Raw genomic sequence first — 16,179 nt, 5'->3', positions numbered from 1 at the left:
GTATAAAAAAAATATGGGCTTTATGATTTTGGCGGACTAAATTTTAAATGGAATAACAATAATTCCATTTAAATAGCACCTTTAAAAACAAGTGTTTACAAAGTGCTTTACATATAAAAACAAATACATCAACATTTAGAGAAAGAAAGGATCAGAGGTAAACAGACGGACCAAACAGATTATAAAAATAATACAAATGCAGATAACAGAAATACAAGCGATACAACAGGCAGGTTTGAATTCATTATGGAAAATTAGTTTAAAATCAACCAGGAGATAGCTCAAATAAAAGAAATAAAAATAAAACGGAGGGAGGGTTGGCGACAATTAGAATAGTCGAAGTTTAAAAAACTGGACACCTGTGGAAAGTCCATTTGAGTTTCCAACAATGTGCTACCAGTCATTTTAAACTGCCATCATATTAAAGGTAAATGCCAGGGGGACATTCAAATGAATTTTAATGTGATGTGTTATATTGTTAGTATGTAATTATTATGCTAACTAGGTTCTAATGCGCCACCCACGGATTATAATTCTACCCGGAAGCTTGGTAGTGTAGGAATTTCCGGTTACGTCAGGGCGTCGGGAGTCCATTAGAGCTGCAGCTGTTTTGAGAGAAACAACAACAAAAACGGGCTAACTGACAGCGCGTGCACAGTGACAGTCCGCTCCGAGCCCGACAACGAGGCCTCCAATCTGGAAGATTAACCTTAATTTCCCACCCGGAGCTCCGCCGGCTTCTAACCACGGCCGCTCTCGGTGAGGAAACTCTGGCCTCCGCTTCCTCCTCCTCCGACTCGGACACCGGCGGAGCGTCGCCGCCCCCGCGGAAGAAGCACCGAGCCTCGGCGGCGGAGGGAGCAGGAGAGCCCGGGGCTTCAGCAGTTGTAACAGGCCTTTCTGGAGTTGTCCTAGGACTTGCTACCACCTCTCCACTCTCTCAAGCCACCTCTGCCATCCACTTTAACCGAAGTGTAGTCAACAACCTCAGCAGCAGCATGCAGGCAAACGGGGCAGGACAGGGACAAGAATCTACTGATATCTCCTGCCTGAACAGCGCACAAAACGGGGAGTCATCATCGGCCGGTGGAAACCACTCGAACGGGCTTCTTTCCAGCACAGACAACGGAACTAATATCGGTACCAGTAACGGGTCTGCTACAGGACCCGGTTCGGGGACTTCGGCTGCCTCTGCAGCTTCGGGCTCGGAGGTCGGTTCTTTGAAGAAGAAAAAACGACTATCGCAGGCGGAGGAAGATGTCATACGATTAATAGGGCAACATCTCCACGGACTAGGGCTGAAGTAAGTTTATTAGAAGTCGAAAAAAAACCCAATTCATCCAAAGTTTGAGTTGAACATGAAGTACGACATGTATAAATATATACATCTGAAGGTTCTAGTGGAGCAGCTGGTAAAAGCGCTAATAGTGCGCCTGACAGACACAAACATGGGGGATGGGGTAGTTAGCCTCTGAGCTCGGCTCGGGAAGAAGAAGAAGAAGGGGTCCATCTTGCACAATAACAGTTAGCCTCATAGCTAGCAGCATTAGCCTGCGCTAAGGTGCTGTGTCCTGACTTTAACCATTTGAACAAACGTTAAAAACAACAACACGCTCTTACATTTCCTCTTTAACAGTGCCATGATCGGTTTAAGATTTTTTTTTATTTGTCATTAGCTCCACGATGCGTTAATAATCTTTAAGGATTTCGCATTGTATAAAAAGCATTACATCATCTAAGGTTAGTACCGAGGATCTGTTGGCTTGTTATGGTTTAAAAATCAATGTCATGGGAACAGATCTTTATTTAGTTTCCTGGTTGAATTCACAAGCAGGATGTTCTTTGCAGTATATTGTTTGTAAAAAATAAAAGTACGGAGGAAACGTTAATGTGCGGGTTGTCAATGTTGGTTTTTGCCTGAATGGCTTTTCTTTATTTTTTTCTAGCTTGGCTGCTTCCGGAAAAATACGTGTTTTTTTTTCTTCTCTTTTTTTTCGATTTCGTCTATATAGTCTATATAGTCACATTAATCGCTCGGCCTGATTGCAACAACAAGCCTGGTTGGTTATGAAGACTGTCCTGGTTATTTTAGTATTCAGAGTGAACCCTTTGAACTGTCTTTTTATTTGTCAGCTCAATCACAACATAAAAACAGCTTTCTTTACATGCTGACTCTCATCGTCGATTATTGATTTGCTTTTATTCCTCTGTCACTGTGTCAGCAGTGTGTCAACAGTCCCTCACAAAGGTGACGTGCATGTGTTAGGGCATGTATTTATTTGAAGACAGCAGTCAATACTGTGGGCGACAGTAGGTCGTGAATTGAGGAGAATCGGTTGGTTTATGGCGGATACACACAATGCGCTTTCTACCAGCTGGTTTAGATGGAAGCGCTGTGAATCTAATTATAGCTTAGTGGGGCTTTTTCAAGAAATCTGTGACTTGCGTTCTTCTTCAGAGCTGCTGTTTTGGTAGCCAGTGTTGGGCAGCTACACATCCGCAGATCTCCTGGTATCCAGCTGAGAGTGTAGCTGCCATTACAAGGCTTTAATAAAAGACAGCCCCACACTGCTATGTTTACAGAGAGGGTGGGTCAGGGGGATACATGGCTGGTATGAAAGAGAGCCCCTATATCTCAGCTGGGGAAATGCAAGAAAAAGAATCCACTGTAGCAGGATGAGAGGCCAAACACAGGGCTACTGCAGCTACTCCACTGATACCTGAGAATGATGTCATCATGCTGAAGGTGTCAGCTGCCCCCATCCACAACCCACTTTCATTATCACACACACACACACACACACACACACACACACACACACACACACACACACACTTTTCAGCAAACCTGTTAATGTGTTTAGCAGAGAGGGATGGTGATTGGACAGATGGTCATGGCTCACAAGCTGACATGGTGGAAGCTCAGTTCATGATAGTGAACCTCCTATCGTCCTCTAATAGCACTCTGCTGACATAACTGCTGCTCTGGAATTGCGTGCCCCCCCCCCCCCCCCCCATTTTGACATTGTTTTGTAGAAATGTTCTTAATCCTGTTGGCTAAAAAACGTATTTATTGTAAAATTGTTCTTGTAGACCTTTATTATTGTCCACATATTATCCACTCATGTTGCAGATCTCCCATTCACCTTTCTGCTGTCCTTGTTAACATGGAATAATCCACAGGTCATAAGATCAGCAAGCACTCGCTTCTCGTTTGTCCCTCTAATCTACTGAGCTCTGAAATACTCACTTTTTGTGCTTGCTTTTTAACTCAGTGTATGATTGTTTTAAATACTTCAACGTATCTCCTTCCTCACTGGATTCTGTCAGATCCATGTTTATATGTCAGCCTGTAACACTGTCTCCCTCTTTATCTCTATCTGTGTAGTCAAACAGTGGACCTGCTAATGCAGGAATCGGGCTGCAGACTGGAACACTCCTCAGCTACCAAGTTCCGTAACCACGTCATGGAGGGAGAGTGGGACAAGGTAGGTCTTTGGTTAAATGATTACATATTCACGCCCACTGTAAATGTGGGTGTTGTGTATGATCTGTTGCTCTTATTAATGTGTAAGATGAATAGGCTGTGTTGGTCAAGAATCCATCAGACAGATAACTTTGGTAGATGAGGGTTAGGATTTAATAACACAGTGGTGTGTATTTGGGTCACAGTTGCACAGGCTCCTATTTTATTTATTACACAACTCTCCTCTAATCAGTGAATTATAGCGTTCTCAGGGTTTTTTTTTCCTTCAATGTATATAATTGTCTATAAATCAACACACTCTGTTCAAACCTTGTTTCAGTGCACAACAAGTCTTGTGCCAACGTATGAAACCAAAAGCTTCTAAAAGCAAGCACAGCGTATTATTAATGGCCTTGTGAATCTTCTGGAATGATGGGTCGAGGTCATGATCGCAGGATGGAAAAATAAAATTTCTGGACAACAGGAATGCGAGGAATACGAAGAGGAAATCCTCCCTACCTCTTATCCCATCTCCCCCATCCCTTTTATTATTGTTTTAAAATGAGTACGGTCTTTTACCTGCTCTTTTAAAATGTTAATCAGCAAAGAGTATGCTCGCTTGTTTTGAATTGGAGCTTTACAAATGTTGATTAATTGGTGCTTTAAGAGAAATGTTAATAAACTTTTGTTTTAGGGGGGTTTCAGATGGCAACACATCAGCGTCCGTTTTGTAATTAAAACCTTATTTTACTCATCTTAAACAAGAAATGGATGATAAGATTTCTAATACTGCTCATGATATTAGTTGTTTTTTTCCCCCTCGTGTGGATGCATCTAAACTGCTGAGCTGACCATTTCTTTCTCTCTGTCTCTCCCCTCCATCACCCTCCCTTTTGTTTTTGTCCAGGCTGAGAATGATCTCAATGAGCTGAGGGCACTGATGCATTCTCCCAACGCTATTGTGGTAAGCTCCCCTTGCCCAAACCTGGGCTGAATGATTTTCGGCTCAGTCTGAAGGTTCTGGAACGGTACAGTTAAATGCATGTTCTCGTTGTGACGCGCAGAAAGAGAAAATGTTTTGGATGTGCAGCAGTAATGGACACCACCATTCAAGGTGTGAGTGCATCAAGTTCACATGGCTTTAGTTTAGCCTTAGACGGAGTCATTCTTCTGGATAAATGATAAGTTCATGATTTCTTTTCATTTCTGGATATTGAGAACATATTGCGTAGAACCAAAGATCAGATGGATCTGCTGATATTTGCTTGTGTTGGTCTGTTGTTAAATATTAAAATGGTGTTTGAAGTAGTTAAGTTACACTGCTCTGTGTTTTAGAATTTTTGTATCCTGATGCGTGACATGTATTTGATAAAACAAGCGCGGGAGAGTTTGACATCTTTTAAAAGCTCAAACTTCCATGTCCTTTTTTGTCCATTTCCACACAACAAAGTCATTCTAACAAGCTCTTAATAACGTGACGCGGAAACACTGACAAAGAGCTGCAGTTGAACGTTTGGAGTGTCTCAGTTTTTGCTGCCAAAATTGCGAACATTCTTTGAAATGTGTGGCATCAATCTACACCTTAAAGACACAGCAATTCATTTCCCACTCAATCTAAGGAGCTACTTGCAAATATATATCAAACGCTCGTGGTGAAAGATGATTGGAGGAAAAGCTTTACATGTCGTCTCTCTGCAGAATTTCATCTGACAAAAGATCATCTTGAATAACCATGTTTTGTAAACTAACTACCAAAAGGTTTGACTTTATATTAGATCATTTATATTGTATGACAAGCTTCACAGTAAAGTTTTGAAATGGGCCACAGATGCAGCTAATTAGCTTCCAGCCGTCATGCTTTATTAGCAGAGAAAATGAGCCTCCCAGCTGAGCCCCCTGCTGCTCCGTGTCAGACGTCGGTTTAACCGCTGTTACCAGTTGGTTCTTTGAGATAAAGGCTAGAAGTGAGTACATCCGTTTAAGGTGCCGAGCTGGAGCGGCCTGGTGATGTCATTGTTGACAAGACTTTTCAGTGTAGCTCGAGCAAGCAAGTTTGTTTCGAGTTAGGTGATGTCTTGTGTGTTCTTGACTCACTTCTCAGTAGACTGGTGTGGATGTTTTCTTGAATGTGTTAGTTAAGAGTTGTCAGAGACTCTTAATACCACACATGCTAGCACAACCAGAGGTGATCAGTGGTCTTCTGTTGATTGATTATTATTAATTGGGAGGGATGCCTCGTCATTGTTTGAACAGAACGAAATAAAACAGATACATTTTTAAACATGTAAATAAATTTGATGCAGAGACTTCTCCCCAATGTTTTCTGCTCGCTTATTCTTCGTTCTTTTCTTTTTTTCTTCTTTTTTTTCATTTTCCTTCTGTACTTCTTCCCATTGTGGTAAACCTCATCTCTGTCTTCTTCTACTCAGCGTATGAAGTTCCTGCTGCTGCAGCAGAAGTACCTGGAGTACCTGGAGGACGGCAAAGTCCTGGAGGCTCTGCAGGTGCTCCGAGGAGAGCTGACGCCACTCAAGTACAACACAGACCGCATCCACGTACTCAGCGGGTAAATCTTATCATTTGGAATATTGCATCTGTCTCATAGCAGTCGTGACTCGTATCCAGAAAAAAAACCCAGCTTCATAGTACCAATGTCGCTCTTAGATAACTGTAATCATTAATGATACAGCTGCCACAGCTGGGGATGAGCCAACTCCAGAAGCAGAAGTTAAAAATGGATGCTGATTGGTTCTTGGAATTGAATACATGCCAATAGATCCCTCTTTAAACATGATATTTAAGCAGTTATTTTAACTTCATTGTTGTCCCAAAGCTTCTATCTACAAAGGAGATATTTGAATCTATCTGAAATAATCAAACGTGACTATTGACAGCAGGAAAAACTATCAGTAGTTTGTAGCTCTGTTTGAGTTTTCGTTCTCGTGTAAATTGCTTTCACAGCGTGCTGAAAACCAATCGCCTCGATCAATCTCTCTCAACGGTCATTCTTGTGTTTGGTTTGTTATGGATGAACTAATGATGCTTCTGATTTACTATGTGACATGTCGCTAGCTTTAGGATCGTCTCCTCGACCGCCTGATGAAAGCACGGCTAACGCTGTGTCCTTTTCTCTTATCTAATCAGTCAGTGTGCATTGATCACTCAACACTGCAGGCCCCTCCTGTTTGTCTTAGCAGTCCTTCACTGCATTGACAGACTCATTTATTGATCTCGCACGTCTCATCTTTGATCAATCAGCTCTATCCCGATGTGTCCTTGACCCTGTCACCACATGTCTGTATCTGTCCGAACATGCACTGACTGTTTGCTCATTTTAGCTTGTACACAAAAGTCTATTTCCGACAGATTAAGTTTGATTCAACTTGATGTTTTCTAATCTGTCACGGTGCCCTGCATGCTATTAACTAATGAGTGAATATATTGTGCTCTGTGTTTTGTAGAGTTTTAAATGTGTTTTTCTGTCTGTGTCCTTCTGCAGGTACTTAATGTGTAGCCATGCTGACGACCTGAGAGCAAAGGCCGAGTGGGAGGGCAAGGGTACCGCCTCACGCTGCCGACTGCTGGACAAACTACAGAGTGAGTAAAACACTGGAACCTTAGAGCGAACACACCCATATCTCCCGGCCTGTGTTTGGTTGGTTTTTTTGAGTAACTTTGCGTTCCTTTCTCTCTTCCTGTAGCGTATCTTCCCCCTTCTGTAATGCTGCCTCCTCGGCGAATGCAGACTCTGCTACGACAAGCTGTGGAGCTTCAGAGGGACCGCTGCCTCTATCATAACACCAAGCTCGACTGTAGTCTGGACTCTGTCTCTCTCCTCCTCGATCATGTCTGCAGCAGGTTGGTGCAGCACATGCTGCTCTCCTACTGTTTAATAATCATACTGAAGCATCCAATTTACTTACCCATAGACCTGCTGACGTTAGAAAAACATGATTATAAAAGGCATGCAATCTTTATTAATACTGCACTACTTTCATTGTAACTTTCTCCCTCACTGAACTACATTAGTTTTGTATTGAAAATAGTCGACACCAGCTTGTGAACACAGGCCCTGTTCGTGGGATTCATTTGACAATTTGAACATGTTTTGTTTTGATAAAGACAATCCAACGAATTAAGAACTGCCATTACTGACCTCCATGATGAACTTTAACCTACGGTCTTTTTCCCACATTACAGGAAACAGTTCCCATGTTACACGCAACAGATTCTGACAGAGCACTGTAACGAGGTGTGGTTCTGCAAATTCTCAAACGACGGCACCAAACTAGCAACTGGCTCCAAAGACACTACAGTCATAGTTTGGCAAGTAGACCCGGTGAGTTTAAAAAACGCCAAAAGAAACCTGCTCTCTCTTTTTTTCTTTTTTGATTTTTAGTAAACGAAGCCAAAAATGACTCTTCAGGAACGTCATCGTCTCTCTTGGCTTTCACAGATGATATTTGTTTGATACTTGTTTATGATCTATTCCTAGTTCAGAATGAATGGTCAGTTCGGACCGGTGAAGGAGAAAAGAGTACGAAGCAGCTTCATTAGGCGTCCGAAGGCTGAAGCAAATAACGTCTTCGCCTCCTTCTGCTCAGATAATCATGGGTTTATAAATTCACTTTTTTGATTTGTCGCAAACTTTTCGCTGAATATTAGTTTTAGGAGTTATAGATCTGTGTGAAGACGCTTGGGATCAAATCAATTATCAAGGCGATGCATGCACAAGCACTGCTCAGCCTTTGTTAGAAGTCTGACACTCATTTCCATTTTTAAAAGAATAATATTGCGTTCCTCATTTCACCATTTACTTTAGATTGTCTTTCTTTCTCCAGCTCTTGTTTACCACATGTTTTTATTTTATTTTTCAAAGGAAGCTTGAGGGTAGAATCCATCCGTAACACAGAATTGACTTGTCTTGTTTTTCTTTTTTTTATGCATCCAGTTTATGTCTTGTAGATTTTTATTTTTTTTGCCTGTCAGGGGGCATCAGACTGTTTGACTATCTTGCTTTAGCTGAAGGTGACTCTTTACAATCCTCTGTTTGTTGAAGCACATTTTTTATTGTGACAAATGTTGTCTTCTCATTATGCAGGAGAGCCACCAGTTAAAATTGCTGCGAACCCTGGAGGGTCATGCATATGGCGTCTCTTACTTAGCCTGGAGTCCCGATGACACTTACCTGATCGCCTGTGGACCTGATGACTGCTCTGAGCTGTGGCTCTGGAATGTTCAGGTGACATGCTCCTTGTTCAGACTGTGCTGTTTTTCATATACAGAATAATCCTTTACTTGTGATAAGCTTTGAAAATCGTTTTCAAGCTGAAAATGTGTAGAAAGGCTACACGACAGGACTGAGACGTTTCATTCACATTCAGTAAACAAGAGGAGACGAAAACATCCCATAGATACTGTGTAGGCTGTGTACTCAATGACCTCTCCTTTTCTCCCTCCCCTCCTTTCATCCACCCCTCCCCCGCTCTTACTTAATGTTTCTTTTTGCTGTCTCCCTTCCCCCCATCTTTCTCTGCTGCTCTGTTTTTTTTGTAATGTCTTCACCAACTCCTTTGATGTCCAGACGGGGGAGCTGCGGACCAAAATGTCCCAGTCCCATGAGGACAGTCTGACCAGTGTGGCCTGGAACCCCGATGGCAAGCGCTTTGTCACTGGAGGACAAAGAGGACAGTTTTATCAATGTGTGAGTGGATGGCTGGTTTGATCATTTATTTTAAAGGAACAATGTGCAGAATTTAAACAGACATGTCTAAATGAATCAACAAGGGACTAAACCTTTGTCATCATTTTGCTGTTGAGTTACATCAAATATTTCCAACAGTTATCAAAGCCAGATAAATTCGTAATTTTATAGCGTTGCCATGGAAACACCGGATGTTACGCCAAAGACGGCTGCATAAGGAAGCGGGAACTGCTAATGAAAGCTGTCGTACTGTATGTGCTGCAGCGACCATAACGCCATGTTAATGATACATTAGCATGCGGTAAACGCTTGGTCTAACTAACTATGGTCAACTCTGAGTTTGTTTTCATCGGGGGTGGGGGAGCAGTAGGAGAGACAATCAATCCAATGATTCTCCGCCAGCCTCGGCGTCATCTTTGGTTATTGTTTTGATCGAGAGCTGAATGTCTGGTGTGTTTTATAGGATGCAGGGAGGTATTAACAGACAGACTTAAAGCAGCTGTTTTGTGACTGCTATCCTGAAAGAGTTGTCTTTGATTAATGGGATATATCAGTGTATTGATTTTGCAGCCGTCAACCTACAAATGTCTTTACTTGCATCTGTATCTATTAGTTGTGGATGGGCAGGTTTCTGTGTGGTTGATCTTGAAACCTTAGAAGTGATTCAAACGACAATAATTCCAGTTCATCACGTTAATAGAAAGAGCAACATTTTTATAAACGATGACCTTTAAAAAGCCTCTTTTAATGTCAAACACTGTTTGTTTTTTAACATCTAATAGTGTTTATCAGACTACCATATAACACACTATCATTCCTCAGTCAAGAATAAGAGCTGTAGAGTGGTCTGTCTGTGTTCTCAGGACCTGGATGGGAACTTGTTGGACTCCTGGGAGGGTGTGAGGGTGCAGTGCCTGTGGTGCCTCGGCGATGGCAGAGCAGTGTTGGCCTCTGACACACACCAACGTATCCGGGGGTACAACTTCGAGGACCTTACAGACAGAAACATGTAGGTGTTAGTCATTACACTCTCTACAAAGTGCTTGTGTTCGTTCCATACTTTACTATCATTTTAATTGAAATGATTCCGTAACCTAACATGCAGGGAGTCCGTATCAGTTGTTTCTTTGTATATTGGCATGCTGCGACGTGTTTCCTGACTGTTTGTTTGTCGTCCACATGTCCTCCACAGAGTTCAGGAGGATCACCCTATCATGTCTTTTACTGTTTCAAAGAATGGAAGATTAGCTTTGTTAAATGTAGCAACTCAGGTAAGATATTTGGTGCATTATTAAGTTTACCGGTTCCTCGAGCACCTTTGAATTTAGAAACACTGCGCAGGACATTTCGGCACTGAACAAACAACTCTATCGGTTCCTGGTTTAGGGAGTACACCTGTGGGACCTTCAAGACCGGGTGCTGGTGAGGAAGTACCAAGGTGTGACCCAGGGCTTCTACACGATCCACTCCTGCTTTGGGGGACACAACGAAGACTTCATTGCCAGCGGCAGCGAAGGTACAGTCAAAAAGAAACGATGCAAAAAGAAATACCAGCCTGATTAACTGTGATCAACTGTAGCTAACAGTGGCTCATTTCATTCAGGAGAGGTCATGAATGTTGTAGCAGTTCCTGTATCACACACACACACACACAGGCTCGTATGTCAGCAGAGGCCAAAAAGACATTGACCTATCGGAGGATAACAAAGATCTTTTCCTTGGACATGGTCCTCTTGCTCTGAAGTACTTCTAAAACAATGTTCCCTCCAGTATGTAAAATATATTTAAAACATTTTCCTGAAATATTCTGTGCTTACAATGGGACACTTCAGTGATAAACCCTTTGCTGTAAAATTGAATTTCCATCAAAGAAAAGTTGCAAAAAATGTTGGGTTTTGCTGTCAATCATAGTTAGCAAAAGAAATATAAACCAGATAATGAATCAGGCCTTGAAAATTTTCGTAAATAGTAGCCATCAGGGAAAAACGTGGACTTTAAGGCGAAAGACAAAGACTTTAATTCTGTGACACAGTTTTACTTGAAACGTTTTATTCATAGAGGGGGCGGGACATCGTAGATTGACAGAAAGACAGTCACTATGGTTACTCACTCTGACCTGCCTGGTACACAATGAACAAGAGGAAAAAGAGCTGCTGACTGACATCCCTTTATAAGTTAAAACAACATGCATAGAAAACAATGATTGTACAAGTTCAAAGAGTTTGTTAACCACCGACGTCCAGACCTGGGGAATATATGTGTTACTAAATATCTATTTTTTTTTTATCTTGCCTTGCCTTTGTGCTCTCTGCTCTACAGACCACAAAGTGTACATCTGGCACAGACGCGGGGAACTTCCCATTGCTGAGCTGACAGGCCACACCCGCACCGTTAACTGTGTGAGCTGGAACCCCACCATCCCAGGACTCATGGCCTCCGCCTCAGATGATGGCACAGTGCGTGTGTGGGGTCCAGCACCCTTCCTCGAGTCACAAGAAGTGGACGCACTCAATGGTGAAAGCCAAATTTGTTTTTAGGAAGCATTGTGAGCTAACAAGTGATATTACCTAAACTGAATGTTTTAAGCCTGGAAAATGTAAAAGTCTTAACACGTCTTGATGAATTCTTTCCTTTAGAGAACTGCAGTAACATGGACAGTTGATGGTCACTTACGGGCCAGATGACATCTCTCTATATCAACAATCCAAGAATTCATCAATAAATCAATCCTACACGGGCAAATTAGATCCAACACCGACCTAAAGCAAGTGAAGAAAAACAAAGAAGCCTCCAAGACAATAGAAAACAAACGTGAGAATATTTTGTCTCCCGGCTGGCTCAGGCAGAACGGAGGAGTTAAATAAGGACGCTGAATATTCAGGTTCTAGTGAGAAAAAAACCCCCAACAACCTGATTCTGGCCCAGAGGAAAAGCAGTCAATGCCCAGCACATATGAGCACCATCCAATGGTGAGCTTCAGTGGCTGTTCTCCTCCATCCGACCCTTCACCTTGAGCTGGAAGCCTCCCCATGACGCATTCAAGAAAGAAACAGCAGAGCAGCCGGCTTCCAATTGGACTACACCTGTCTGCCTGTTTGTCTGTCACATCACCTGTATAATGTCTCCATGAAACATGGGTTGGTTGTTGTTGGGGGAGGATGGGGCACAGGGAGGAAATAGCAACTCTCCTGTTCATATGTTTTCTCTTTTACCCCCACTGTCTCGCTCTAGTTTCACATTTGATCTGTCGGACATGCACCGAAGAAACCCATAATTGTAACACTGACCGACCAGCTGAGAAAGGACACACAAACAAAAAAAAGGCTATGCTAAATGTTCAATTTTTTTTATGATAGTCATAGCGTAATTCTCATTTAAGAGGTGAATCTTAGCTTGAGTAGTGCCCGTGGAAAGCTTTAGCTTGAAGATTCCACTTTCTGTTTCTCGACATTAGGAACTTTTTTTATTCCTTAATTTAACTTCTAACAAGGACAGTCTCTGTACCTTCCCAAACCAACCCTCCTGTCGAGCTAGCTACCGCACAACTCCTTTCATCTGCCTAAAGAGGACACAGACAGAGGTACTCGCGGGCCACGCGTCAGCGGTGAGCTTTCCTCTGTCGGGACACAAATGTTATGACCTTTCTCAAGAAGACATGCTTTCAGATGTGAAAAGTGCTACTGGGAATGCACACTGGTGACTGCTGTCCCTCCTCTGTCTGTGTGTGTGCGTGCGTGTGTGTGTGTGTGTGTGTGTGTGTGTGTTTGAGTTAGTGTCAGAGCGAGAGAGTGAGTGATTATGAACGCACGCATTAGTGTGACAGTTGACATTTGTGTATGCAGGTTTAATTGCAGCATGTTTTTGTATGTGTGCTCTATTGACACCAGCAAAAGACCCCCCCCCCATATGCTCTTAATCCCACTTAATAAAAATTGTAAAGAGGATTTTAAACCAATTCTAAGTTATCCAAAGCCCTATAGGTACCTCTATCTGTGAAACAAAGAATAAGTGGGAGCCATTTTGTAAAGAAAAACCTATTCTTTAATCTGCGGCTTTAATTTTTACATTAGGATTGATTTCTCCTTCACCATGTGGCATTTAAAAACGACACGGACACAGTTATTGGCAATGGGGAAAAGAAAGTGTATCACGAGCGATTTTGAAAGGGGCATGTTTCAAAGCGCTGTAAAATGTGTCATTAGCAAATGGTCACTTCATATGAGAAGTTAATGATTGTAAATTGTAAGACAAATAGTTATGGAGAAGAGGCACCAATTAGCAGAACCTATTTCAGCATTACGAAGTGTTGATACAATCCTAAACACACACACATACACACAAACTGCCTTCCTGTTTTTACAGTTGCACACAAACTTTCAGTATGTATGACACCCCGACCCCCCCCCCCCCCCCCCCCCCTGCTGTTTTGCACCAACTGCAATCACATAAATCCATATTGTAATCGGAGATTACTAAAGGAATTGAGCCCTCATTTCGCCAATATGCTTCCAAAAGCAGTAGCTCGACAAAAAACAACAAACTTGAGGCAAGGCACAGCAGCCTCCTATTACAGAGAATTCAGCATCCTCCCCTTTGCTCTCCAGCCAACTTATTCAGCAGCACCATTCAAAGCTTTCTTCTTCCCTTTTTTCAGGGTATGTAATGACTATTTGCTACAGACTGATATACAGTAAAAACATGTTTAAAATCAGTGCTTTTCTGCCTGTTTTTATTGAACTTTTTTGTTACTTCAATTTTTTGTTCACATTATATCATTTTTTTGGTTGACCTCTATCCCTGTATGATCATATTAAAATATAACCAGACATTTTGAGTCCTCATTTTATTTTCTGTAATCTTTGTAACCCCTTTTTTCAAATCTTTTTTCAATATGTTTGGTTCTTTATATTTCATTTTATTTACCACAAATATTGCAAATGAATATGCACAGTAACACCCATGCCAGTTTGACTGGAATTGGAGTGTTTTTTCTTTTTTGTTTAGTTTTTTTTGTAAAGGAAGAGTGTTACGTACAATCAAATCAGGTCTGAAGTATCCACCCCTCGCCTTTAAGGAGTTTCCTTCATGTGAGAATCAACTTTATCACGTCTGTGTGATTGACCAGATTTTTCTTTTTGTAAGTTGCCTCTTCTCTGATCCATATCAGAGCCTATCACTGAAGGCACGCAGCTGGTCTCTGTTGGGTTACATGTGTTGATCCTTGACTGCTGAATGGACTCCTTTTTCGCCAACTACATTCTTCAAAAATGAAAGTCACGACCAGTCACTTACCAAGAACTCAAAAAATAGTTGCAGTAAAAGCCCATAATTCACCTGCTGGTGGCAAATGCTGTCTGTATGCAACCTGGTGTCTACTCTTCTGTCTGAGTTTTCCAAGGGAGTTGTGTCTGATTTAACCATGTCTTATTTCTCTCAGAGGTTATGGTGGTTGTGTTGGGGAGGGGGCTGGGTGGGGATATAGTAAGGGCTTACTGTAGCATCTTTAAGCTCCTTGGCAAGGGGTAATGTGTGGCTTTGCGTTCGATGTTTTAATTACAAAAGTGATTGTACTGTTTTGTATTGTTGTGTAGGAAAAGTGTTATGTATGCATATTTTCAATAAAGCATTCAGGGTTAAAAAAAAAATAGGCCAATGGAAGTTTGATGGGGCGAAAGATAGTAGTGTAGGCCCCCGAAACTCCCAACTTCAACATAGAGAGGGAGCCCAGATTGGCCCTGTATCACTGCTTTTGGCAAAGCATGTGTCAAGGGCTCTGTGGTGTGAAGTACAGTACTGAGTTTAACTTGTGTCAAATTTCTACTTTGTATTCAGTCATTTGTTTCTTGAAAGCAAAGTCTGGAGCCAGACCGTCTGGTAAAAGGCTATCTACAATGCCGTTAGGAATAATAAGAACAATTGCCAATAAAGTGACGTTATTTTTGAGAAAAAAATTGTTTTTGCCCATATATTATAGTTAGATGATAACTTTTGAAGTATGCACAAAATATGTTTATATATTGTGTACTTTTTGGGACCTTTAAGTGGACCAGTAGAAGTCCCAGACATAAACTATAAACAATAAAATATTAAGTAATAAGAAAATGTATTATAAAATTGTGAACGATATGAAATGATCCAATACATCACTTGAAAACTGCTTTACAAGCAGCAGAGGCTCTGCCCTATTAATGGACAGATCATAGAGTTGTTATGGTGTTGGTATGGGGGAAAGGGCCATTAAAAATCATTGAACAAAAATATATTTATTTATTTTTTATTTAATTAACATACCTGTAATGAACTGTTATTGTGAGGAGGGAGAGACCTGATTATAGATAATTTCGTCATAAGCTATGAAAATGTAAAGGTGTGCAGATTTATTGTGGTATGAAATATTTCTGTACTGAGTAAAAGCGTTTTTTAAACAAAAATCTGATATTTATCAGAAGGGTTTTATTCCAACATAAGGTGTATTGCGCCTCCTGGTGGAGTTTTAGAGCATACCTCAAGACAAATATTACAGCTATTACAAATACAAGGTAAAAAAACAAAGAATAAATACAGTTTTATGTAAAAAAAAAAAAAAAAAAAAAAAAAAAGTACAGAAAGCTATATGTGATAAAGGTCTGCTCGAACTTACAAAAGAAAGCCGTTTTTAGACGAGCTCGGTGTGAACTTCAGAAAATCCCCGAACAGAAGACAGTGCTGAGCTGTGAAAAAAGCAGCGACTTTTTCTTTGCTGCACGTGCAAGAAGAAAAATGTTCTCATCCTCTAAGATAACCTGATAAATGTACATTTAACTTTCTCATCTTCTAAGATAATATGATAAATGTACATTTAACTTTCTCATCTTCTAAGATAATATGATAAATGTACATTTTACTTTTCCTGACTAACATTGGCAAAGTAAACATTAACAAAACAACATCCATGGGTGACATGGGTTTGTTTTGCTCCGCTGTTTTGCAGAGGGAAGGATTTACGGAATGACGTCACATTGTCTCCGCC

At 41.3% G+C, this 16,179-nt stretch overlaps 1 protein-coding gene across 1 annotated transcript; it reads left to right on the top strand.

The window, feature by feature from the left end:
- Positions 1-649: 649 nt before the first annotated feature.
- LOC306822204 (WD repeat-containing protein 26-like) lies at positions 650-13,998 on the top strand. The gene is made up of 14 exons (XM_079341060.1): positions 650-1,303; positions 3,389-3,488; positions 4,374-4,430; positions 5,896-6,032; positions 6,966-7,063; positions 7,168-7,324; positions 7,667-7,805; positions 8,568-8,708; positions 9,051-9,170; positions 10,034-10,179; positions 10,363-10,441; positions 10,557-10,686; positions 11,490-11,684; positions 11,807-13,998. The coding sequence occupies exons 1-14, from the start codon at positions 999-1,001 to the stop codon at positions 11,830-11,832; spliced, it is 1,830 nt and encodes a 609-aa protein (XP_079197186.1). The 5' UTR covers positions 650-998; the 3' UTR covers positions 11,833-13,998.
- Positions 13,999-16,179: the final 2,181 nt, after the last annotated feature.

This window comes from Symphodus melops, assembly GCF_947650265.1.
Source record: "Symphodus melops genome assembly, chromosome: 1".
Classification (NCBI taxonomy): Eukaryota; Metazoa; Chordata; class Actinopteri; order Labriformes; family Labridae; genus Symphodus; species Symphodus melops.
This window is presented reverse-complemented; position numbering and strand designations above follow the sequence as displayed.

Excerpts from the sequence above, each read along its gene's own strand:
- LOC306822204 (XM_079341060.1), top strand. The coding sequence starts at position 999 with ATGCAGGCAAACGGGGCAGGACAGGGACAAGAATCTACTGATATCTCC. Across the intron at positions 7,806-8,567 it reads TAGTTTGGCAAGTAGACCCG|GAGAGCCACCAGTTAAAATT; the intron begins GTGAGTTTAAAA and ends CTCATTATGCAG. Across the intron at positions 8,709-9,050 it reads TGTGGCTCTGGAATGTTCAG|ACGGGGGAGCTGCGGACCAA; the intron begins GTGACATGCTCC and ends TTTGATGTCCAG.